The sequence below is a fragment of the Salvelinus sp. IW2-2015 genome, linkage group LG2 (genome assembly GCF_002910315.2).
Source record: "Salvelinus sp. IW2-2015 linkage group LG2, ASM291031v2, whole genome shotgun sequence".
Lineage (NCBI taxonomy): Eukaryota > Metazoa > Chordata > Actinopteri > Salmoniformes > Salmonidae > Salvelinus > Salvelinus sp. IW2-2015.
Window position 1 is genome coordinate 9,120,704 of NC_036839.1, and position 25,773 is coordinate 9,146,476.

The 25,773-nt window shown below is 42.2% G+C and overlaps 2 protein-coding genes across 3 annotated transcripts in view; both read left to right on the forward strand.

The window, feature by feature from the left end:
- Positions 1-1,008: 1,008 nt before the first annotated feature.
- On the forward strand, positions 1,009-2,880 carry LOC111974007 (C-X-C chemokine receptor type 4-like). The gene is made up of 2 exons (XM_024001506.2): positions 1,009-1,099; positions 1,438-2,880. Exons 1-2 carry the CDS (start codon positions 1,076-1,078, stop codon positions 2,500-2,502), a joined length of 1,089 nt encoding a protein of 362 aa, XP_023857274.2. The 5' UTR covers positions 1,009-1,075; the 3' UTR covers positions 2,503-2,880.
- A 7,737-nt stretch (positions 2,881-10,617) lies between these two features.
- The window catches only part of dars1 (aspartyl-tRNA synthetase 1), a 29,999-nt gene continuing 14,843 nt past the window's right edge, over positions 10,618-25,773 (forward strand). Inside the window, exons 1-6 of one of the 2 annotated variants that reach the window (XM_024001486.2) lie at positions 10,618-10,772; positions 19,430-19,532; positions 22,632-22,661; positions 22,847-22,904; positions 24,245-24,337; positions 25,458-25,560. In XM_024001486.2, coding sequence (XP_023857254.1) covers positions 10,750-10,772; positions 19,430-19,532; positions 22,632-22,661; positions 22,847-22,904; positions 24,245-24,337; positions 25,458-25,560 — 410 coding nt within the window. In that variant the 5' untranslated portion in view covers positions 10,618-10,749. Of the gene's footprint in view, positions 10,773-19,429; positions 19,533-21,395; positions 21,419-22,631; positions 22,662-22,846; positions 22,905-24,244; positions 24,338-25,457; positions 25,561-25,773 lie in introns of those variants that run through there. The other variant, XM_024001494.2, reaches the window with a different exon arrangement.

Here is a 25,773-nt window from a genome sequence, read left to right on the forward strand (position 1 = left end):
TCCAAAAATGTATTGTATGCTGCTGCAGAAATGATGTAATATGCCGGGGAGATATGTATACTGTAGCTAAGAAAGTAATACTAAGTGTATGTTGCCTAGTAAGGTGTTAGTAGCCCATGTGCCTCACACAAATATTTTGGTCCCCTTTCCCCTCATAATTTAGCATACTGTTCTGATTTGGTGGTGCACATGTAGCCTATAGGCTGTTTTAGAGAAATGTCATCATCAAATATTGTAAGTGCTTTCATTGTCCGCTTAAAGCCCCCTTTTATTTATGCTATGGTTCTGACTTGGTGTACAGGGAGAATACTGTAAGAACGGCCCATGTTCTTAATTCTGTAGCTGTACATTTCAAAAGTGCTGAACAAATAGTTATTTATATTGACTWTGTCCGTCTTAGCTCGGTCATTAATGCCTCAATCGAAATTAACGATTGCCTCTTATCCGCTCGTCGTCCCCTTATACGTCCCCTYTACATCTAAATTGTCAATAGAAACCACATTTGTTTAAGCGAGTCAGCCATATCAGCTATGTTTCTTTTAAATGGCATTAAATGAGGTTGAATGAACTGTTTGCTGTTAGCACAGTGTAGCAGTGGTAAGGTGTTGGGACAGCTTTATGTAGACCCTAACAGTTTGTGGGCACCGCTTGTCACCGTTATAGTCTAATTAATGTATTGTTTAGTGTTGTGTTGTGTAGTGGCTTTGTTGGCATGCATCTAAAAACATGTTTGGMAGTTTGCCCCACCAAGATGTACATGCTAAAATCGCCACTGAAGTGCACGGACATTCCAATACCAATTAATGCCTAATTCAACACTCCATGTGTAAAATCTSTCCAATGTTTAAATATTGCAAAAGGGCTACTGCGTAGATTTCTCAAAGCCTCGTCTACGCATTCAAGTGACGTCGGCCACTTTTGTGAGAARCCTAAAAACGACATTGTGTCACACGCGACCAAGGCTCCTCCTTTGGGAGGAGCGCAAGGAGGGTAGGCTATTTAGATGCATTCGAATCCTCAGGTTACTAAAGTTATTCAGACCCGCGGAGATAACCCACATCACTGCGTTGCCACGATGTCTACTTTTTACGAGGTCGAAGTGAGTTTACCATTTCAGTCATTATTTAAAAGTATTGTAATTGTATCTATAGCTTTAATATAGACATAGGTTCTATAACACATTGTTCTATATAATAAACGAGGCTATGTTTATCAATTTACTATTRTGTATAATTCGCCGCAATTTTGGTATGTATTTTATTTTCTCTAAGTAATTTATCAATGTTTCTCAAATAACACAAATATAGCCTTATAATAGGCCTAAACTATTCCGTCATAACTAACTTAGTTTTAAGTATGTTCACAAATAGCCAATTATTTTTAATAGACTTATTGTAAACGATTATAATCTTACACTTTGTTTTTTCTTTTTTGCAGCACATATTTTTTGACAACACCAGCTATGAAGATTCKGGGGATTTTGACTTGGATTTGAGTTTCGAGGAGCCGTGCAACAGAGTCGGTGGTGATGATTTTCAAAGGATCTTCTTACCGACAGTTTATGGAATAATCTTTCTGCTTGGAATCGTCGGAAATGGACTGGTAGTAACAGTGATGGGCTACCAGAAAAAGGTCAAAACGATGACTGATAAATACAGGCTCCATCTTTCTGTGGCTGACCTCCTACTCGTCTTCACGCTACCTTTCTGGGCGGTGGATGCGGCCAGCAGTTGGTACTTTGGTGGCTTCCTCTGTACCACTGTGCATGTGATCTACACCATCAACCTGTATAGCAGTGTTCTGATTCTGGCTTTCATCAGCGTGGACAGGTACCTGGCAGTGGTGCATGCCACCAACAGCCAAACCACCAGGAAGAGGAAGCTCCTTGCAGACAGATGGATCTATGTGGCGGTATGGCTACCTGCTGCTGTTCTCACTGTGCCTGACATAGTGTTTGCCACAGCTCTGGATAGAGGCTCCAGAACCATCTGCCAGCGCATCTACCCCCAGAAGACTAGCTTCTACTGGATGGCTGCATTCCGTTTCCAGCACATTCTGGTGGGCTTTGTCCTGCCTGGTTTGGTCATCCTCACCTGCTACTGCATCATCATTGCCAAGCTGTCCCAGGGTGCCAAGGGTCAAGTGTTGAAGAGGAAGGCTCTCAAGACCACCGTAATTCTCATCGTGTGCTTCTTCAGCTGCTGGCTGCCGTACTGTGTGGGGATCTTTCTGGACACCCTAATGTTGCTCAATGTGATCTCCCATAGCTGTGCCCTGGAGAAGAGTCTGCAGACCTGGATCTTAATCACAGAGGCTCTGGCATACTTTCATTGCTGTCTCAACCCCATCCTTTATGCTTTCCTGGGTGTTAAGTTCAAGAAATCTGCCCGGAATGCACTGACTGTCAGCAGTAGGTCAAGTCATAAAGTACTGACTAAAAAAAGAGGACCCATTTCATCTGTATCCACTGAATCTGAGTCTTCAAGTGTCTTGTGCAGTTAAAAGTCACCATCCTTTGACTTTTAAACCTCAGGTTGAAACTAAGCTTTCTTTTTCAGGGACAAACTACATTTTGTACAGTTTTGACACCTTTGTAAAAAAAAATAAAAAAATAAATAAAAGATGCTCTTTCTATTTGTAGTTGCCACTTACATTTTTTTTGTTCTTCTTGTCAAGAAAATAATTTTATGTACAAAGAAGATTTAATCTACAGGCAGAGCCTGATGTCCATTGACTGGTCAACTGTATATATCAATCCCGCTACAGACGCAATTCCTTGCGGACTATCATAGAAGATACATTGTTCTAACATACCATACTACTTCATGTCTGCTTAGGGATACTATTTGTTCGTTTAAAATATCTGTAGATAGTTGTTTGCCTTTTTTCTGTTTGCACTTAACTTGTGTGATTAGAAGTTATTATTTATTGCTGTCGCTCACACTGAACGTTTTGTATCATTATTTCCTATTTTGTTATAAGTGTTTGTATCATTTCAATGTCAATGCTATTTTGTTCAAGTGTTCTAAAATAAAATGTTGATAAATTACATGTAATGGCCATGGTGTTCATTGCTTCTCAACCTTTTCTCTCTAAATGAGTGACTAATGTCCCCCGGGGGCCTTGTCTGACTGAYGAGGACGACTGACCAGAGAGTCTTGTAATTGCAAGAACATCTGTGCACTTTTATATCCTAAGCAGCCGCGGCACTACAAAAGCTCTGAGGTCGGGTCAGAAGGATGAGCACCCATATGGCTGGTTCTGGAGTAAGAAAATAATGTATGTTTAGTTTAGGTAGACAAACTGCACCCCTCCCCCAATAATGTAATGATCCAGTGTGTTTCAACTTAATTATAACATTTTAAAGCAATCTATCTGCATGAGTACACAAATAGAGATGCTGACTGACCAATGTCATCGTTCCAATCCAATATTGGTGATAATAATACAATAGGGAACACATGATTTCCATTTCATGGACTTTTTWAAAAGATGTACAGCAGGGGCGGTCAACTGTTATTTAAGAAGGTCCGGTCACACATTCCCTAAGTGGCAAAAGGTCCGGATGGATATTGTCATTTATCGGCGTAGTAACAAACACCCATCTCACAATGCATGTATCCCGAAAATGTTAACACCCCTCTTGTAGGCGGAGGTAGCATTTTGCAGTTTTAAAGCTCATTTCCTGAAATTCTACACATTTGTCTTGGGGCAGAGAAAATGTGCCATTTTATAAGCTAATTTCCTGCAATTCCACACATTTTGCAATTTCTTATGTGTGTTCATATGATACCTGAGTGACTCCACAAAAATCAATGGGTGCCCCCATGGGGTCAAGGCCCCAGGGCATTTKATCTGGTCTGATAACTACAKGATTTAGATAGCTGGTTAGACTAATTTACCTAGCTAGCTAACATGGGCTAGTTTATCAACAGGACATTTCTGACAGGTTATAAATATCTCTCTAAGGTCTTTCAGTGAATGACATGACAAGTGGAAAACTACTCATGCACTACCACATTTTGACATTGCACCTTGTGGCTTCTACTATTACAAATCAAATACTGTATAACAATTATTTTTTTTGTGACCCGGGCCCCGTATTGAGCCCGTTCTGGGTCCAGATCCGGTCCGCGGTCCACTTGTTGAGTATGGCTCATGTACAGTATGTAGGCCTATGGATAGTGAAACAGAAAAAATAAGCAGACCGACTCATTAATTGATAGTAAGCCATTGGTAAATGTGAACAGTGAATGTATCCATTTGAAATGATGAAAGGCTGATGATCAAGTTGGAGACTGGAGGAAGCCAACAACAATGGATGCTGTAGTAAATTAAGATGTTGAATGGGATTCACTGCATTGTTGTGGTTACAGTCATTGCACCAGGGTCCAACTAGGAGGCATTACCATGACTTTACCTTTAAAAAAGGTGTAAATCACCCCATAAGTTTATGGTTATTTTTTAGTCTAGGTTCTCACAGTCTACTCACAATAAAACAGGATGAAATAAMWAGTGCTTTTCCTGCCGGAAATGTATTGGAATGGTCCACCTATTAGCATAAGAGCTAATTGTTCCACTCAGCTAAGGGAGAACTGGGCCATTCACACTCCATTGAGTTCAGCTGGGCTCACCACTTCTGCTTCTTAACTGCCACTTGGAAACCTCTATATGAGATTATTTAGAACTGATCAAAGACTAATGTTTATACTCCATCTGAAGGTCAATGTTTTTGATATGGCATCAGAGATGTATTATATTGAAATGATGCGGAAATGATTTGTTTAGTACGACAGAAGCACAATTCAGTTGAACGCAATCATCATAATCATCATGATCCTCTAATTTAGACTGAATCATTTAGATCCATCTTGATTATCACACATACCAATGGTTTCAAACTCAAAAGTCATGTGTTTTCAGGAAGAAAATGGTCAACACATTGAGTCAAAAATGTTCTGTGATGATTCACTGGTTTGGATAGGATGTTTTTTCATTTCGAGAGGTTAAAGGCTAAAGCTGTTGACATGCACAGGAAATTGTTTCTAACCTGGGTTCATTAGCAATGTGCATTCAACTGTTTAGAGGTTCCGATCGACGGAGATATAAAGATCACATCCATTACAAGATTTGACTCAGCTAACTGAGCTAAGWTTACATTTATGGGAGATGAAAGTATAGGGTAATAGAGATCTCCTTTATATTAACCTGATGGAAGTGTTATTAGTTGGGGGTTAAAGTAAAAAAAAACAGACAAGGTTCCTCTGGGACAGTAACCTATTATTAACGGTTACATTGTTTTGGTTGGGAAGTGACCAGCAGGAAGACTGTTTCCTGCATCAGGAGCTTCTGTGGCCAACAGCCTGTGAAAATACTTACGCCCCCCRGACTGTATTCAACCCTCCCAATGGACCACTAGATGCCTTTAAGAGCAGGGTGCCAAAGTCATTTAGTCGCAAAGGCCATTCATGGAAAAGAAAATGTCCACGTGGCAACACACTGGGGATTTAGTTTGACCAATACAAGGGAACAAATGGAAGTCCCAAAAGTGCAAACTCCTCCAAAAATCTAAACGCACTTCAAAAGCGTACACGGTTTTGAAAACATTTTGACATTACCTGTAAATTCAGGTATTTTCTATGTATTATTATTTCCTCAACTTCATGTTTGCTTGTTTTAATTCATCGCTGAACCCCCTAAAAGTAATTATAAAGTAGTTAGACCCTCAATGAAGTCCTTGATATTATATAGCTTTATACAGTTGAAGTTGGAAGTTTACATACACCTTAGCCAAATACGTACATTTAAACTCAGTTTTTCACAATTCCTGACATTCAATCCTAGTAAAAATTCCCTGTCTTAAATACATTAGGATCACCACTTTATTTTAAGAATGTGAAATGTCAGATCAATAGCAGAGAGAATGATTTATTTCAGCTTTTATTTCTTTCATCACATTCCCAGTGGMTCAGAAGTTTACATACACTCAATTGGTATTTGGTACCAATGCCTTTAAATTGTTTAACTTGGGTCAAACATTTCGGGTAGCCTTCCACACACTTCCCACAATAAGTTGGGTGAATTTTGGCCCATTCCTCCTGACAGAGCTGGTGTAACTGGGTCAGGTTTGTAGGCCTCCTTGCTCACACARYCTTTTTCAGTTCTGCCCACACATTTTCTATAGGATTGAGGTCAGGGCTTTGTGATGGCCACTCCAATACCTTGACTTCGTTGTCCTTAAGCCATTTTGCCACAACTTTGGAAGTATGCTTGGGGTCATTGTCCATTTGGAAGACCCATTTGCGACCAAGCTTTAACTTCCTGACTGATGTCTTCAGATGTTGCTTCCCATATTTGCACATAATTGTCCTCCTCATGATGCCATCCGTTTTGTGAAGTGCACCAGTCCCTCCTGCAGCAAAGCACCCCCACAACATGATGCTGCTTTTCCAACAGACTTGAAGAAGTTCCCACATATGCTGAGCACTTGTTGGCTGCTTTTCCTTCACTCTGCGGTCCAACTCATCCCAAAACATCTCAATTGGGTTGATGTCYGGTGATTGTGGAGGCCAGGTCATCTGAAGCAGCACTCCATCACCCTCCTTCTTGGTCAAATAGCCCTTACACAGCCTTGAGGTGTGTTGGGCCATTGTCCTGTTGAAAAACAAATGACTGTCCCACTAAGCGCAAACCAAATGGGATGGTGTATCGCTGCAGAATGCTGTGGTAGCCATGCTGGTTAAGTGGGCCTTGAATAAAATAAAAAAAAATCACAGACAGTGAAAACAGCAAAACACCCCCACACCTCCTCCTCCATGCCTTACGGTGGGAACCACACATGTGGAGATCATCCGTTCACCTACTCTGCGTCTCACAAAGACACAGCGGTTGGAGCCAAAAATCTCAAATTTGGACTCATCAGACCAAAGGACAGATGTCCACCGGTCTAATGTCCATTGCTGGTGTTTCTTGGCCCAAGCAAGTGTCTTCTTCTTATTGTTGTCCTTTAGTAGTGGTTTCTTTGCAGCAATTCGACCATGGAGGCCTGATTCACGCAGTCTCTGTTACTTGAACTCTGTGAAYCATTTATTTGGGCTGCAATTTCTGAGGCTTGTAACTCTAATGAATTTATCCTCTGCAGCAGAGGTAACTCTGGGACTTCCATTCCTGTGGCGGACCTCATGAGAGCCAGTTTCATCAGAGCGCTTGATGGTTTTTGCGACTGCACTTTAGGAAACTTTCAAAGTTCTTGCCATTTTCCGGATTGACTGATCTTCATGTCTTAAAGTAATGATGGACTGTCATTTCTCTTTGCTTATTTGAGCTGTTCTTGCCATAATATGGACTTGGTGTTTTACCAAAAAGGGCTATCTTCTGTATACCACCCTTACCTTGTCACAACACAACTGATTGGCTCAAATGCATGYAGAAGGAAATAAATTCCACACATTTACTTTTAACAAGGCACACCTGTTAATTGAAAAGCATTCCAGGTGACTACCTCATGAAACTGGTTGAGAGAATGCCAATAGTCGTCATAGTTGTCATCAAGGCAAATGGTGGCTACTTTGAATAATCAACTTTTTTGTACATTTTTTTTTTTACTACATGATTCCATATATGTTATTTCATAGTTTGGATGTCTTCACTATTATTCTGCAATGTAGAAAATAATAATAATAAAGAAAAACCCTTGAATGAGTAGGCGTGTCAACTTTTGACTGGTACTGTATATTTTTTACCTTTATTTAACCACGCAAGTTAGTTAAGAACAAATTCTTATTTAAAATGACAGCCTAGGAACTGCCTTATTCAGGGGRAGAACGACAGATTTTTACCTTGTCAGCTCTAGGATTCAATCTAGCAACCTTTCGGTTACTGGCCCAACCACTAGGCTACCTGCCGCCCCAAATATATTATATATACAGTATATAATTATAAACTGGGTGGTTTGATCCCTAAATGCTGATTGGCTGACAGCCGTGGTATATCAGACCGCATACCACGGGTATGGCAAAACATTTATTTTTACTGCTCTAATTACATTGGTAACAAGTTTATAATAGCAATAAGGCACCTCAGGGGTTTGTAGTATATTGCCAATATACCATGGCTAAGGGCTGTATCCAGGCACTCCACTTTGCATCGTGCATAAGAACAGCCCCTAGCCATGGTATGTTGACCATATACCACACKRCCTCATGCCTTATTGCTTAAATATTACATTTACATTATTGGAGTGTAAGCAAAACGTCCATATCTTGCATGATCTTACACACACAGAGACACATACAAAGCTCTCCCTCGCCCTCCATTTGGCAAATCTGACCATAATTCTATTCTCCTGATTCCTGCTTACAAGCTAAACTAAAGCAGGAAGTACCAGTGACTCGCTCAATACGGAAGTGGTCAGATGACGCAGATGCTAAGCTACAGGACTATTTTGCTAGCACAGAATGGAATATGTTCCGGGGTTCATTCGATGGCATTGAGGAGTATACCACATCAGTCACCGGCTTCATCAATAAGTGCATTGAGGAAGTCATCCACACAGTGACTGTACGTACATATCCCAACRAGAAGCCATGAATTACAGGCAACATCCGCACTGAGCTAAAGGCTAGAGCTGCCGCTTTCAAGGAGCTGGACACACGTATAAGAAATCACGCTATGCCCAGAGCATCAATAGAGGACTAATYTTTAATCCTACTACACCGGCTCTGACACTCGTTGGATGTGGCAGGGATTGSAAACTATTACAGATTACAAAGGGAAGCCCAGCTGCGAGCTGCCCAGTGACACAAGCCTACCAGATGAGCTTCGAGGCAAGCAACACTGAAGCATGCATGAGAGCACCAGCAGTTTCAGACGACTGTGTGATCCCGCTCTCCATAGCCGATGTAAGTAAGAACTTTAAACAGGTCAACGTTCATAAGGGCGCAGGACCAGACGGATTACCAGGGCGTGTACTCAGAGCATGCGCTGACCAACTGGCAAGTGTCTACACTGACATTTTCAACTTCTCCCTGACCGAGTCTGTAATACCTACATGTTTCAGGCAGACCACCATAGTCCCTGTGTCCAAGAACGCCAAGGTAACCTGCCTAAATGACTACCGACCCGTAGCACACCTCATCTGTAGCCATGAAGTGCTTTAGAAGGCTGGTCATGGCTCACATCAACACCATCAACACCATCATCCCATTAACACTAGACCCACTCCAATTTGCATACCGCTCCAATCGATCCACTGATGACGCAATCTCTATTGCACTCCACACTGTTCTTTCCCACCTGGATAAAAGGAACACCTACGTGAGAACACTTCCCTCTGCAACTGGATCCTGGATTTCCTGACCGGCCACCCGCAGGTGGTAAGGGTAGTCAACAACACATCTACCACGCTGATCCTCAACACAAGAGCCCCTCCTATAATCCCTGTTCACCCACAACCGCATGATCAAGCACGACCCCAACACCATTAATAAGTTTGCCGACGAGACAATGTTGGTAGGCCTGATCACCGACAACAATGAGACAGCCTATAGGGAGGTCAGAGACTGGCAGTGTGGTGCCAGGAAAAACAACCTCTCCCTCAATGTGAACAAGACAAAGGAGCTGTTCGTGGACTACAGGAAAAGGAGGAACGAGCACGCCCTCATTCACATTGACAGGGCTGTAGTGGAGTGGGTCGAGAACTTCAAGTTACTTGGTGTCCACATTACCAACAAACTATCATGGTCCAAACACACCAAGACAGTTGTGAAGAGGGCACGACAACACTTATTCCCCCTCAAGAGACTGAAAAGATTTGGCATGGGTCCTCAGATCCTCAAAAAGTTCTACAGCTGCACCATTGAGAGCATCCTGACTGGTTGCATCACCACCTGGTATTGCAACTGGTCGGCWTCCGACCTCAAAGCACTACAGAGGGTAGTGCGTATGGCCCAGTACATCACTGGGGCCAAGCTTCCTGCCATCCAGAACCTCTATACCAGGCAGTGTCAGAGGAAGGCCKTAAAAATTGTTAAAAGACTCCAGCCACCCAAGTTACAGACGGTTCTCTCTGCTACTGCATGGCAAGCGGTACCAGAGCACCAAGTCTAGGTCCAAAAGGCTCCTTAACAGCTTCTACCCCCAAGCCATAAGAATGCTGAACAGTTAATCAAATGGCTACCCGGACTATTTACATTGACCCCTTTTTTTATGCTGCTGCTACTCAATGTTTATTATCTATGCATAGTCACTTTACCCCTACCTACATGTACATAGTACCTCAGTTACCTCGACTAACCCATACCCCCACATTGACTCAGTACCCCCTGTATATAGCCTCCTTATTGTTATTTTATAGTGTTACTTCTTTTACTTGGATTTATTTACCCCCTGTATTTAGCCTCGTTAATGTTATTTTAAGCTCATATTTTCTTACTCTGCATTGTTGGTTAAGGGCTTGTAAGTAAGCACTCCACGGTAAGGTCTACTACACCTGTTGTATTCGGTGCATGTGACAAATACAACTTGATTTGAAATATGACAGGATGAGATTTCCACAGCTCTGGCGGAACAATTGTTCTTTGACCTAGTTTCAGGCCGGATTGAGATAAAAAAAAATTCTGTGCATCAGAGAAATAGGCCCGTCTTCTACCACCTATGAATGCTCTCTGAACAGCTGACTCTGTCTCAGAAGTAACTGTCAAGAAACGTTTGATATCAACTAACTACCATCTCAAAAGAATAATAACTGTCATGACTAAAGATGGAGTCCAAGGGTAAGAGAAATGCTTTCTCGTGTCTCAGAATGTTTTAAACGCGAACGTTAGATACTGTAACGTTAGCTGGRTAGCTAAAGCCGGTTGTATTTGCAGATGATTGCATCAGCAATTTAATGTATCAGTTTTCCATGAAGATAGTAAACTAATTTGCTAACTAGCCAGTTTAAAACAGAAAATGTCACGAATAGCAGCTACAGCCGTGAAGTCCACGTTTCTTTCTGCTAGCTTCTACAGCTAAAGTTTGACAGCTAGCTAACTTGCTAGTATCTTAACAGTAGCAAGCTAACCACCATGCATGCCAATGCTCTCTAACGGTGCCATCATGCTCAATAATACATGCCACTTKATTTAGCTGGCTAACAGCTGCTTTTCATGCGTGCTGAACCTAGTAGTTAGTTAGGTAGRTAGCTTGCTAGTTAAAACAAAGCCTTGATTTAGTGGTTGAACTTTCGTTTAGCAATTTGCATTCCTCCGTACTCAAAATTAAATTATGGAAATAGCTAACTACTGGTATATCGTATAAAACCTATTTGTGAGAAAGGTAGTTAGCATGACATGTGCCATTCATTATTGAGTGTGGTTGTAAAGGCTCTGCAAAAGGGAAATTGTCATAACCTGTCCATCCATACACATTCCCCCAGTTGTTTGACCAMTGGCAGTTTTCTGCTCGGGTCAGAGTGCACATCCATGTCATAAAGTGCAGTGTTTTCCTTAAAACAGCTTGGCAAGTGTAGGGGAAGCATTACAATTGATTTTGGGACAGAAATAAACTGACAAGTCCAGATCACTGTTTGACAGCCAGTGCTGGACATTGTATAGCATACATTAACGCTTGTCCACTTGCCGAGGCAAGTAAAACAAATTGTCATTCGAGCAGAATATAGATTTAAATTGCCCGACTGGACAATTAAAACAATTTGGATCAAAGTTACCTCTGGATGCGGTGTGTTGTGCACTGGCCTCCCAATCTCTGCAGAGCGCATCACAGTATAATTATTTTAGGCCTGCGTTGACAGGCACGAGCGGTCATTCAATCATGCAGTCGCAAGATGCGTTTTTGAGATCAGAGCCACCGTAGCTGCGTGTGCATATTTGTTGATATTCATTGCTAGTGAGTTATTTCCCAAGTTATAGCTGTAAAAGTCATGGTGTTTGGCATGCATCCAGGTGATGCAGTGTGAGTGGGCTTTTGCCAGAGGCGAGAGAGACCTAGCAGCAGATAAAATAATGATATACAATAGACTAACAAGATAACCAGCCAAACTACACAATGTGTTTTGAATTGGCTATCTCGCTAGTTAATTATTGGCATGTATTGATGTCATGTCCTAAATAACTTTCCCACCCGGCACTCGTGTACAACCGCAAATGGCCGCCACACAGTTGATATGGGTGCACAGTTTGAAACCACAATGCTGAGTACTCCGGTTGTAAAACGTCTCAAGTGCTCAGAATTGGGTGTTGAAATAATTCTGACACCGTTGGAAAGCTGGGATTCTCTATTCAATACTGGCCATATAATTCTAAAAACGTAAAAAAATATGATTAAAATAGCCTAATTGACAAGTAACTCCTATGTTGCCAAGCTCTCCCCTGAAAACAGAGAAACGTGTCTGAGTTAGCTACCTTGCTTTGAAGTCGCCCACCTTAGCCATTTGATCCCTGGTAATTGAATGAGGGAATTATTTTATAAAGACAAAAAAACAGCTGCTCAGCAGTCACTTGATAAGCTGACTGTGTTTGAGCAGGGTTGGATCAAAAGCCTACACGCCCAGTAGCTCTCCAGATAGAGGGTTGACCACATGTTTTATACAGTAGCCTATCAGTGCAGTATTTTACTTTGGGGGGGGGGGGGTTAGCCTTTTTCAAGGCAACAAAGGCAGGAGATATAATACATGGGATCAGAGACCAGCAGCCTTCCATTGTCAATACTAGTGATAATAATGCTTTTTATCTTTTGAAGTGGTTCCTTGCATTATGCAACACAATTTTCAAGCACTGTTTTGGCCCATGGTGTTACAGATGTTTTTTCACTTGTAAGTSACTTGAAGTTTCGGACAAGTAAAAAATCTGTCCTATTTGTCCTATGGACAAGTGCCAATTTTTTTTTGCTGTCAAGCCCTGCTGTGTTCACAGCAGGTGAAGCCCAAGACTGATTTTACATGAGGGCAGGGGGGTGTTCAGCAAGACGCAACGTTTTGGAATGTTCATATAGAAATATGCTACAGTATAACAAACATGCCTGTAGAATAAGGAATCACGTCTGCTCTATTTAGGGGCTCCCGGGTGGCGCAGCACTGCATCTCAGTGCTAGAGGCGTCACGACAGACCCTGGTTCGATTCCACGCTGTATCACAACCAGCCGTGATTGTGAGTTCCATAGGGTGGCGCATAATTGTACCAGTGTTGTTCGGTTTAGGGTTTGGCCAGGGTAGGCCGTCATTGTAAATAAGCATTTGACTTGCCTAGTTAAATAAAAGCGTAAAAAAATAAATATATATATATATATATATATATATATATATATATATATATATATATAGAAATTGCATGAATATATCTGTAACGCTTTTGTAACTGAACGTGGCCCAGGTGTCATGGGGGCAGCAGTTGTCCCAAAAAGTGTAGACAAAAATGTTAAAGTAGGCCTATATATGATGAACATTTGAAATGAGTAGGGTGCATAATCAGTCAGTTCATGTCTGATCTTACTTTCACTTATTCAACACATCAAGTCTTCCTTTGTTTTCTGTAAAATAACCCATAGTCTATCCATGATGGCACATGTTGAAGTAGTCACAGTGACTTTGGAYGAATATGGGCTTATTCTCACTGAATCGAGTTATCGGGAAGAAATTTCTATTTACATAATATGTACATACACTTAGAAGGTTCGGTTGACTTTCTTGCTTAGCAACTCAAAAGTACCGTAAATGTCACAATAGCCAGCCACTAGCCAGGAGGCTACGCATGGGAATAGGGTTGCACATTTTGGGGAATATTCAGAGGTGGAAACTTTCCGTGGGAATATATGGGAATTAATGGAAATATATGCAAATTAATATGACTACCATTTAAATGTAGATGTTTTTTGCATTGGATATATTTACCATATATGGAGACAGAAACATAAACATTTTACCTTATCATAAGTAGACGTATTTGCAAATMATTAAATCCTTCCAATAGAATTTTTTAAATAAAAATTGTTACGAAATTAACTTTAATTAAAAGAGTTGACTCTTCACATGGGATGATTTCACTGAACAACAAAAGAAAGGGAATATTGAATGATCCATCGCATCTCCCAAAAATGGTTTCAACATACATCTGTAAAATGATAGTTTCTAGACTAAAGCTTTGGTTGTCTTCCTCTCAGGCGTCCATGTCTTCTCCCTGGACCTCCTCAATGTCCACCTCTTGACTCTGAGGCCTCATCTTCACTGTCACTTCCCAACCTGGTTGAGGATGGCTRGTTGTCAGGCTCAAAAAGCCTCACATTTGCCTTGTATTGGTCAGCCTGTTGCGTGCTTTGGTGTATGTGTGTGTTCCCAAACAAGGACCAGTTGCGCTCTGAGGTGGCTGATGTTGGTGGGATTTGGAGGATGATGGAGGCAACAGGGGAAAGAGCCTCAGATCCACAAAGTCCCTTCCACCAGGTGGCTAATGAGATATGTTGGCATGTCTGCAATATTTCATCTCCATCCCAAAGCCCTTGCTTGGAAGTGTACTTCGCCGGACTGCCAAGAACCTTGCCCTCATCCAGGCCAAGATGGCGAGACATGGTAGTGATGACACCATAGGCCTTGTTGATCTCTGCACCAAACAGGATGCTCTTGCCAGCATACTTGGAGTCCAACATGTATGCTGCGGTGTGTATGGGCTTCAGGCAGAAGTCTTCACGCTTTTGGATGTATTTCAGAACTGCAGTTTCCTCTGCTTGGAGCAACAGTGAAGTGAGCAGGGCAGTACGGATTTCTTCTCTTACATCTGCAAGCAGAGTCTGAACATCAGACAGGATGGCAATGTCTCCCTCAATCCGTGCAATGGCTACTGKTATAGGTTTCAGGCTGCTTACCACTCCCTCCCAAAATACATCATCCAGGAGTATCTTTTTGGTGGGTCTGCCATTTCTTGGAGAGACTCCTTCCCCTCCAGGAGTCTGTCAAACATGATGACAACACCACCACCCCAACTGGTGTTGCTGGGCAGCTTCAATGTGGTGCTCTTATTCTTCTCACTTTGCTTGGTGAGGTAGATTGCTGCTAGATGACCCTTCACATACCTAACCATTTTATTTTATTTTACTAGGCAAGTCAGTTAAGAACAAATTATTATTTTCAATGACGGCCTAGGAACAGTGAAATAACTGCGTTGTTCAGGGGCAGAACYACCTTTTTTTTTTTACCTTGTTTGCTCGGGGATTCGATCTTGCAATCTTTCGGTTACTAGTCCAACAGTCTAACCACTAGGTTACCTGCCCCCCCCCCCCTCCATTTCCTTAGCTCTCTTGTAGAGTGTATCCATTGTTTTCAGTGCCATGATGTCCTTGAGAAGCAGATTAAATACACGAGCAGCACAGCCAATGGGTGTGATGTGAGGGTAGAACCCCTCCATATTAGACCAAGCAGCCTTCATGTTTGCAGCATTGTCTGTCACCAGTGCAAATACCTTCTGTGGTCCAAGGTCATTGATGACTGCCTTCAGCTCATCTGCAATGTAGAGACCGGTGTGTCTGTTGTCCCTTGTGTCTGTGCCCTTGTAGAATACTGGTTGAGGGGTGGAGATGATGTAGTTAATTATTCCTTGCACACAAACATTTGACCACCCATCAGAGATGATTGCAATACAGTCTGTTTTCTCTATGATTTGCTTGACCTTCACTTGAACTCTGAACTCTGCATCCAGCAAATGAGTAGATAAAGCATGTCTGGTTGGAGGGGTGTATGCTGGACGAAGAAAATTCAGAAATCTCTTCCGATACACATTGCCTGTGAGCATCAGAGGGGAACCAGTTGCAAACACAGCTCGAGCAAGACATTAATCAGCATTTCTCTGACTACGTTCTTCCATTGAGTCAACAAAAACTTCGGATTTCAGGAGGACCATGAGCTGTTGCTATCGATAAGGTGTCTGATMCATAATTTTCACCTCGAATAGAAGTAGAGGGACTTTTGTCAGAGGTTGCTTGTTGTGAGCCCTGAGGGAACTTTATGCTCTTGGCCAGATGATTCTGCATCTTTGTTGCATTCGTCACATGATTTGGCACAGTATTTGCAAATGTACACAGCTTTTCCTTCTACATTAGCTGCAGTGAAATGTCTCCACACATCAGATAGAGCCCGTTCCTGTAAAGATTAGAAAAAAATGAGTAAAAAAATAAACAATTTCATGTACAGATAAATAATTAAGCAGTTAAATTAAACAACGCCTTTGTAAGATAAATGTTTTAAAATGAAACGTATGGAAACAGGTGAATTAACACTCAGTTAGCAGGCACAAGCAAGCTGAAACCCACATGGTAGCAAAAGCTAACGAGCAGAAATTGTTAACAAGTTGGAAATGTTTTAAATACARTTTGCTGTAGGCTACTATTTACTAGTTAACAAAAAAATGTCATATAAAGTATATTCACCCCACCCAGTATTGTTATCAGAAAGCATGTAGTCCTTGGCTCAGACAGTGTAGTAGTGTGGGCTCAAGATCTTGAGAATTAGCTGTACATGTGATGGCAGAATGCACTGTGCATGCAGAGGCTTGCAATTCCATTGACTTGGGGATAGTTTAACCGAAATATGCTACAAGATCTAGCATTGCCTTATGTGTATCCCACAAAAAAAGGTTCACTGTTATAAGCTAACTTATTCAGACCCTTTGACTTTTTCCACATTTTGTTAAGTTACAGCCTTATTCTAAAATGGATGAAAAAAGAATCCTCAACAATCTACACACAATACCCCATAATGACAAAGTGATAACAGGTTTTGAGAATGTTTGAAAACTAGAAATACCTTATTTACATAAGTATTTAGACCCTTTGAAATTCAATTGATTGAACATGATTTGGAAAGGCACACACCTGTCTGTAAGGTCCCACAGTTGGCAGTGCATGTCAGAGCAAAAAACTAAGCCATGAGGTCAAAGGAGAGCTCAGAGACAGGCTTGTTTCCAGGCACAGATCTGGGGAAGGGTACAACAACATTTCTGCAGCACGATTCTCTGGTCTAATGAAACCAAGATTGAACTATTTAGCCTGAWTGCTAAGCATCACATCTGGAGGAAACCTGGCACCATCCCTACGGTGAAGCATGGTGGTGGCAGCATCATGCTGTGGGGATGTTTTTCAGCAGCAGGGACTGGGAGACTAGTCGGGGTTGAGGCAAAGTACATAGAGGCCCTTGATGAAAACCTGCTGCAGAGCGCTCAGGACTTCAGACTGGGGTGAAGGTTCACCTTCCAACAGGACAATAACCCAAAGCACGCAGCCAAGACAATGCAGGAGTGGCTTCGGGACAAGTCTCTGAATGTCCTTGAGTGGCACAGCCAGAGCCTGGACTTGAACCCGATCGAACATCTCTTGAGAGACCTGAAAATAGCTGTGCAGCYWCYCTCCCCATCCAAACTGACYGAGCTTGAGAGCAACAATTTCTAAAAACCTGTTTTTGCTTTTTCATTARGAGGTATTGTGTGTAGATGAGGGGGGAAAAACGATTTAATACATTTTAGAAAAAGGCTGTAACGTAACAAAATGTGGAAAAAGCCAATGGGTCTGAATACTTTTCGAATGCACTGTACATGGAAGCCCATTCCCGCCACCCAAAAAGAACATACATATAGGTCGTATAGGTTGTTTCTTAATTTGCATCATTGTGTGGCGATTTCCATCTATCCACGTTGCAGGGATCAGCACAGCAGGGCCGCCGGCAAACGTGTGGCGAGCTGCCATTTGCCCCGGCAATTTTGATTTGGTTTAATAAAAKATATTGCCAGAAAACCATTGAAAAGAAGGACAAAGTACTGTTTTTTTAGACTTATTCGCCTCAGGATTTGTTTGACAGGATTTTTATGTTTTCATCCTCCCTAGGGCCAGGAGTTTCTCCATATGTTTTTTTTAATTTTCCATATTACCTAATTATAAGTCCCATCATAGTTTATATAAAAAAAATGTGGGGTTGTTGTTGCAACTGCTGAATTATTACTATGTCATACCTGGAGTTTTACCTGGTTAGGTTAGCCTACCAGATCAGGAGAAACTCTGGTCCTCAGGAAAACGATGTCCCCCCCACCACTCTGGTACCTGTGGTGCCAACTCTGAAATCACAAATGAAAAACATAGTAGAATATCTCAACATTTTTGACTTTCGTTGTTTGACTTCCTTTTCTCAATGTTGACTTGCTTATGTCAACATTTTAAGATCGTATCAACATGTTTTTAAAGAAATGGTGGCGGAAATGGTTTTCGGTGGCTCAGTGCAGCTGGCAGGCGGCAGCTACTGTGCAAATTTCATAATGTAATAGACTGTTAGTGTAATTTCAGGTAAAACCTCAATTAAACAAGTCTCAAATATAAMGAAAATGGCTATACGTTTCAGCTGTTTCAAAAACATGGCCCAACGCGACATCTGTTCTAGCACTTGCAGCGTGATCATTTCGCAAGTTTACACAAACGGCATCAATGCCTTTTCCAGGACCTCTCAAATGTCCCTTTTCTATCGTCATTGTGAAAACGGCCTATGTTATCAGTGATGCTAGATGCCATTAAATCAGTTGCAGCCTAGTCAGGGGGGTCTTACCACCATTTTCTCCTCTCCTCATTGTGTGTTAATGCCTCTGGATATGTATATAGGTGTAAATGTGCTTAATTGCCCTCACTCATCCTGACTGTTGACATACTCGTATGGTTCCCAGGGGTTGCTTTTATAGTATTACAGGAGATAAGGATGGTATTGTTTGAAAATGTTCAAGATTCAACATCAAGAATTTTGAGTTTTGGTGTAGGATTGCCTTTGCCTAATGCCTATTATGATGTCCTTTGTGACAGGAAACAAGTGGAAGGGAAAACATTGTAAAAACACTGGCAGGTCCTTCTTTTGAAGTCATTGCTTAACGCCATCTGTTGCTGTTGTGATTGTTGTTTATATTGCTATTTATGTCACCGTTCTCCTTTTTGATCAGTGTTATTTCCTGTAGACGTTTGCTGTCAGGGAGTACAATGACACAACCCGACACGATCACAGGTTGTGGATGAGAAAAATACCTGCTGTGGATGTGCAACATGCGCAGTAATGTTATTGAGGAAGTGCAAAGTTCTTATTTTTCATGGAATCTTTGATCTCAGTCTGGAGACAAATCGCCTATGCCTACCGCTCCTTGGTGCTTACTGTAGTCATAACAAAGGCTAGACACCCTTGTAGTCCGTATGAATCATATTGACCTAGAATTTGAAGTGATCCATTTTTCCCCCAGTAGCTGTGTTTATTGTTAGCCTGGACAGAAACATGGCTCATCAACCTGTGTCATTAGCCACATTCAGAGGTGGTGGTGATGGCTGGAATACATTTTCCCACCGGTCAAAAACTTCCTACAGGAAGCCCCCAAAAATGTAGGTAGCTAGTTGACTTATGTTTTGCATTGGTCTGGACTTCCTGTTGCAGGGTCGTGGAGGAGGCGGACCAYGCCCCGTCGAAGAAAGGCCTGAAGAAACAGCAGAAGGAAGCGGAGAAAGCGGCTAAGAAGGCTGAGAAGCAGGCCAAACTGGTCAGTGGGTTTTGTATGCCTCTCTGCCCCTCAGTGCTATTGACGTGACACAATCGGGCGGGGCAGGGGGGGGGTGTCCATTGTTTTGCGATTCCTGTCGTTCGTTTGTTTTTGTCCACTCAAACAAAGAGCCATTTTCTTAAGTCGYGTATCAGTGTTGCATCGTAAGCAAGTGGGAGAAAGTTAAACTGTGTTTATGTTGTATTTTTACCCCTTTTTCTACCCAAGTTCGTGGTATCCAATTGGTAGTTACAATCTTGTCCCATCGCTGCAACTCCCGTACGGATTCGGGAGAGGCGAAGGTCGAGAGCCGTGCGTCCTCCGAAACACGACCCAGCCAAGCCGCACTGCTTCCTTGACACAATGCCTGCTTAACCCGGAAGCCAGCCACACCAATGTGTCGGAGGAAACGCCGTACCCCTGGCGACCGTGTCAGCGTGCATGCGCCCGGCCCGSCACAGGAGTCGCTAGAGCACGATGGGACAAGGACATCCCTGCCCTAACCCAGTTGACAGGGTCATTCTCTCATTAGGGACAATCTCAGTTCAGATGCTTTCATGAAGTAGCAGTGTTTCCCCTAAATTAATTTAGCAGTTGTGCCCCGCCGCTGCTAAATCGTTGCCGCCATTTTGGACACACCTACTCAATCAAGGGTTTTCTTTGTTACTATTTTCTATTTGCCACATGTGCCGAATACAACAAGTGTAGTCTTTACCGTGAAATGCTTTACATACAAGCCCTTTTTACCAACAGTGCAGTTCAAGAAGAAGAAAATATTTACCAAGTAGGCTAAAATAAAAAGTAATAATAAAAAGTGACACAATAAGAATAACGAGGCTATATACAAGGAGCACCGGTACCGAGTCAATGTGCAGGGGTACAGGCTAGTTATAATCTGTAATCTGTACATGTAGGTGGGGGCGAAGTGACTATGCATATGTAACAAACAAACGGTGAGTAGCAGCAGTGTACAAGGGGGGGAGGTCAATGTAAATGTATGTATATATATATATATCTCAGCAAAAAAAAGACACGTCCTCTCACTGTCAACTGCGTTTATTTTCAGCAAACTTAATTTGTATAAACATAACAAGATTCAACAACTGAGACATAAACTGAACAAGTTCCACAGACATGTGACTAACAGAAATGGAATAATGTGTCCCTGAACAAAGGGGGGGTCAAAATCAAAAGTAACAGTCAGCATCTGGTGTGGTCACCAGCTGCATTGTATACTGCAGTGCATCTCCTCCTCATGGACTGCACCAGATTTGCCAGTTCTTGCTGTGAGATGTTACCCCACTCTTCCACCAAGGCYCCTGCAAGTTCCCGGACATTTCTGGGGGGAATGGCCCTCAGTAGTTAGCTCAAGCTGGCTAACGTTAGCCACTAGTCATGATAGCATGTCATTTAATTCCAGACCAAGTGTTGGTGGTCGTGAGCTACAATCCATCAATAACAGGAAGTGTAATGTAAACAAGAAGCAGATTGGGCACGTCTGGCCATGCAGCATGCTCCTCAGACTTTTTTGCTGGTTATCTAGTGGGAACCCGTTAGCACGACAGGCTCTGGTGCCTTCTTCCCGTGGGCTCAAAACAAAAGAGAAAATCATTGCTTGCTCTAAATTTGTTGTACCTCGTCTGTTCTCCTTTTTGTTATGTGAACTTTTCGGCATGTTGTCTGTGAAGTAGGCTATGGGAGTTTTGTAACTTTTCCCACCTTGGCTTAGTGCTAGCGCGACATCTGACGGACATCTGGAATCTATTTGGTATTTCCCTGACTCTCCATCAGGCCTGTGAACCGCCCGCCTCCCCCTGGCTTTGGTAGTTAACTCAGCCTGCACACTTTTAAAATGTTTCCCTTCAGGTGGCCCCAGCTATCAATCTGTAAGTCTCTGCTTTCTCTTTGCTTTGAGCTTTGGTTTTGTTTTAGTTGTGTTAGCTGTGTTCTACCTGGTCTCCAGTAATTGGGCTCTAGCGTTCTGACCATAATCGTGAGGCTTGGCTGGCTAGGCTAATAGCTAGTTGGCAAAATAGATAATGTTAGCAGGCTGGCTAGCTTGCTGGCTAAGACAACTGCATATAGCTAATATTCTTTGATAACTGGTTAGATGGTGTAATTTCTTGAATGTGTCTGTAAGCTAGCAGTTGATAGCACTACATGAGTCAGCAAGTTGCTAATGTAATGTAAGCAGCCTGGTAGTGCTAACATTAGCAGGCTAGTAGGGCTAACGTTAGCAGGCTAGTTGGCTAGCAACCTTGCAAGTTGATTTGTAACAACACATTTAATAAGGTATTTGCTTGTAAGTTGTCTGAAAATAAAATTGAATCGACTAGTCATGAGTGCAAGTGATTTGGTTTAATTTGAAGTTATACATTTCTGTTGGAGTTTACATRATAGGGAATAGGCTGGCTTGCCGGGTCCATATTACATCACCTCCCCCGGAACAGCATTTRTCGGCATTTCTTCTGAATTTGGATCGTTTTTATGTAATAACTCAAAAAATGTAAAAGTGAGGTGTAACTTTGCATTGCGACTTTTGATGCGTATACTAATGCAAATCCGTATGTTATGTGGTTACGTTTATGCTACCTACCCTTTTAAGATCATAGTTACAACTTATATTAGTTGCAAACAGGGTGAGCAGTTGCACAAGTAAGACCCATGAGTGCARAGCCACCGCTTGCTCCTCATCTCCCTACAGTGCAGTGGCACGCATCAGTTATTTCAGATGGTGTCAACCACCGCTGCTGAAAAATATCTTAGAAACACTTAAAGTAACCTATATTTCAGATGGAATACGTTCTCCCTTGAATCTTAGAAACTGCGAAAGCATCCATCCACTTCCATGGCCATTCCACTCATTCTCCCTCTATTCCACCAGCCAATACCGTAGACATCAATTTGCAAGGGAAATMAAATGGTAGCCTAACCGTTAATGCTAACTTTCATAGTATGGKGATTTTGCATGAAGGTCGCCAAGAAGTCGTTGCACAGATAATCAGTCCACTTGCTGTTCCCAATACAAGGCAGTTTACCATTATTTAAATGCAATGTTAGGCCTATGTCCCACTGTATTGATTTGCCTCTTCTTTTCAGTCTGCTGACCAACAAAGCACAGATGATGATGTAAGTATCCTCGAGGATCAATTCTTCCATGTTTCAATTAGCTTCAGATATTAAGTATTTATTTACACCTTTTCTATATGGCGCAATACCAAATGAAAATCAAAATGTATGCACCTCTAGTGATGTTTCCTATAAAGCTACTGTATTCGAATGCTTAGCAGATAAACTCTTCTCTTATTCATCAGGATTTTGCCAAGGATCGGTACGGTGTCCCTCCGATGGTACAGTCCCAGCAGAAACTGGGTCAGTAGTACAGTCAACAACTAACTCCTCTCTTCTTTGTTCCAACATATTATTTACAGAGGATATCCCCATTTTTCGACAGCCCCCACTGTTAAGTAATATAGATAACGTGATCATATCGGAGTGACTCAGTGACATGGCGCCAGTAGTGGCAGTAGTAAAGACGGCGTAGATATCAAAGATGATTGTGGCGTGCCATAACTCCCAGATCAATGTGACAGATGGGTCGTCCACCTGTCTGCCTGCTCTTTCAGCTCCAATGGCATACAACAAAGTTGCCTTCCCACCTGAATGAGGAAAGATGGATGAGGAAAGATGGCGCGAGACAGCCTGCCTTACATGTGGGTGGAATCAGGTTCAACCAAATGGGTGGCTCACTGCCATCGGGGTGCATGTAAAGTTAAGCATGCATCAGTGACACAGGGCAAAGTGGAGTCCATTTGTCATAAGACAGAGAATGGGGTGACTTCTACGCAGGGCCGCAGAGTGTTTCATATTTATGACTTCTGCTCTCCTTGTAATATGAGTGTCTTTCCATGAATAGAGTGCCTTTTGCGTCCCTTTGATATTTTAAGGAGAAATTGCACACCGATATTGCATTTAAAAGCCTGTTATATTAAATTAGGTGCCCTTTTAATATAGACCACGGATAATTTAATCGATCACATTTTTTTATATGAATAAAGGCTTTGCTAAAGTAATCCCTTCATCCCAAAATGTCTTCAAGTTTCACCATCATTGRAAAGCCCTTGTTATTTTGTTGCTTTGACACTCATTTCTAAAGATGTTTTTTTTATTTTTATGTGATTCATTTACATCTGTCCCTCATTTTAAGGTCACCCTGTTACGTGAACTGAACTCTCGTTTTAATATGGTGAAACTATTCCTTTTCAAATATGTTTTTCAAAAGGAACATTGAACATCTAATCGTCAAATCACKGTGTAAAAGCAGGTGAACTGGTTCTACTCTTTTTTTCTTCAGTTTTGTGGTGGAAAACTACATTCAATTGCTCCTCCTTGTAACACACAACACGTTTCCATTCCCCCTGTCAAGAGGGTATTTATGGCCGTTACTTTATTTGGCACTTAGGCRTACTATAGTAATTTTTTTATTTAACCACTTGAGATGGAAAAACTAGTTTTTTGTGAAGTTGAATATGTGCTTTTTATGACTTTGACTTAAAAAACAACAACTAAGTTACACTTCTCAAAAGGCACCGAATTGGTGGAACAACCCATGAGCTTCTTTGTGTGACTGTGTGTGTGGGCAGAAGGGGGAAGGAGGTATATGGTCTTTGAAGTTTTCTTGAAAGGCACACTTTTCTTCCCGTGTGAGCCAGACAGAGGGTTGGTGCGTGTCCAGGAGCTGACACCTGAGAAGGCTGGCCAGCTGATCTGGGTGCGCGCCCGGATTCACACCAGCAGAGCTAAAGGTGAGATTCTCCATCTTTGTCCAGCTCCCAATCATATTTTCCTTTTAGTCCTCAGGACACAGCCTTCTAATCTAAATGGCGCCGTAACTGAACCTTGGGGTTTACCAAAAAGATTACCAACTGTCCTTGGGCCAAATAGTCACTATTCAGAGAAGAGCTTTGTTTTTTTCAGTCAACTCTCCTCAGGTTGGCAAATATGGAAGGTCAAAAAGCTAAAAGAATTGTGCACAATCTTGGAAAATCACAGTATGGCACCAGACTTGAGGTTTTTACCTTATTTGCGGGTGATGTGGGACATAGGGGATGGGGGTTGTGGAGTGCAATGTTTTTGCTATTATAGATTCATTACACAAGCACATGCAAGTTTCTTTTTGAAAAGTTTGAAAACTCCAACCTTAGCTCAGTTATTTAAATGGAACTTCAAATTTGGGTTAAATTGTTATTTTCCAAACTTGTCAGAGCTTGAGGCTATAATACAATGAACTCATTGAGCCTTGGCGAACTGTCGGATTCCATCCAAAATTATTAGAAACATCCAGCACGTACACAACTGTGCTAACAATATGCTAATAAATAAACCATCGTGTTATGATGATATCGTGACGGCTTCCTTCCAGGACAACTTCCGTGTCAAAATCCATTTTCCTCAACCTTCATTCAGCTCCACTGTGAAGGATGTCCTTAAGAGCAGAATAACATCCTGATTTACACTGGGATGAAGTGACTGTTTCTTGGGGATTGCAGCACCCCCCCCCCCCCCCCCCCCTAGTCAATGAACAGAGGAAACCACATTAAAGCACTTGGGTGGTGTCTGATGGTTGACCAACCTGGTTTACAGTCTCAAGGTGTTTGGTTGGGAATTAGCTCTCAGCCTCCTTCCATACACCTTTCTTCAAAGGGTCGTCCGTTCACGGTTCTGACAGTTACCTGGAAATGCTGTGAAAAGCGTTTTAATGGGTGAGAGGTGGAATCTGAAACAGGTATGACCTGTTGGCCTGAGAGAGTGACATGGCATTGTATAGAACCACCGTGGCATCTGTTTTGACAAGTGCGTTAGGAGTTGCTAGCCCAAATGAGAGGGCCCCTGCTGATGCCTATTGTATTGTTGTCATCGTTTTAGGGAAGCAGTGCTTCTTGGTCCTGCGTCAGCAGCAGTTTAACGTGCAGGCCCTGGTCGCCGTGGGGGAGCGTGCCAGCAAGCAGATGGTCAAGTTTGCCGCCAAGTGAGTACTAGACTGAATTTCCTGTAGGCCCCCGACAAACAATGGTGGGAAAAGCTGGCTCCTAATGGGCCCAATCCATTTTCACACATTCTGAAGGAATCAATCATTTTTCACCTCATGACAAAAGCGGCCACTTTCAGATGGGATACAGTAGTGTTTAATGGAGCCATTCCTGCCCAGATAACAGAGTAAATACAGTAGATCAGATGGGAA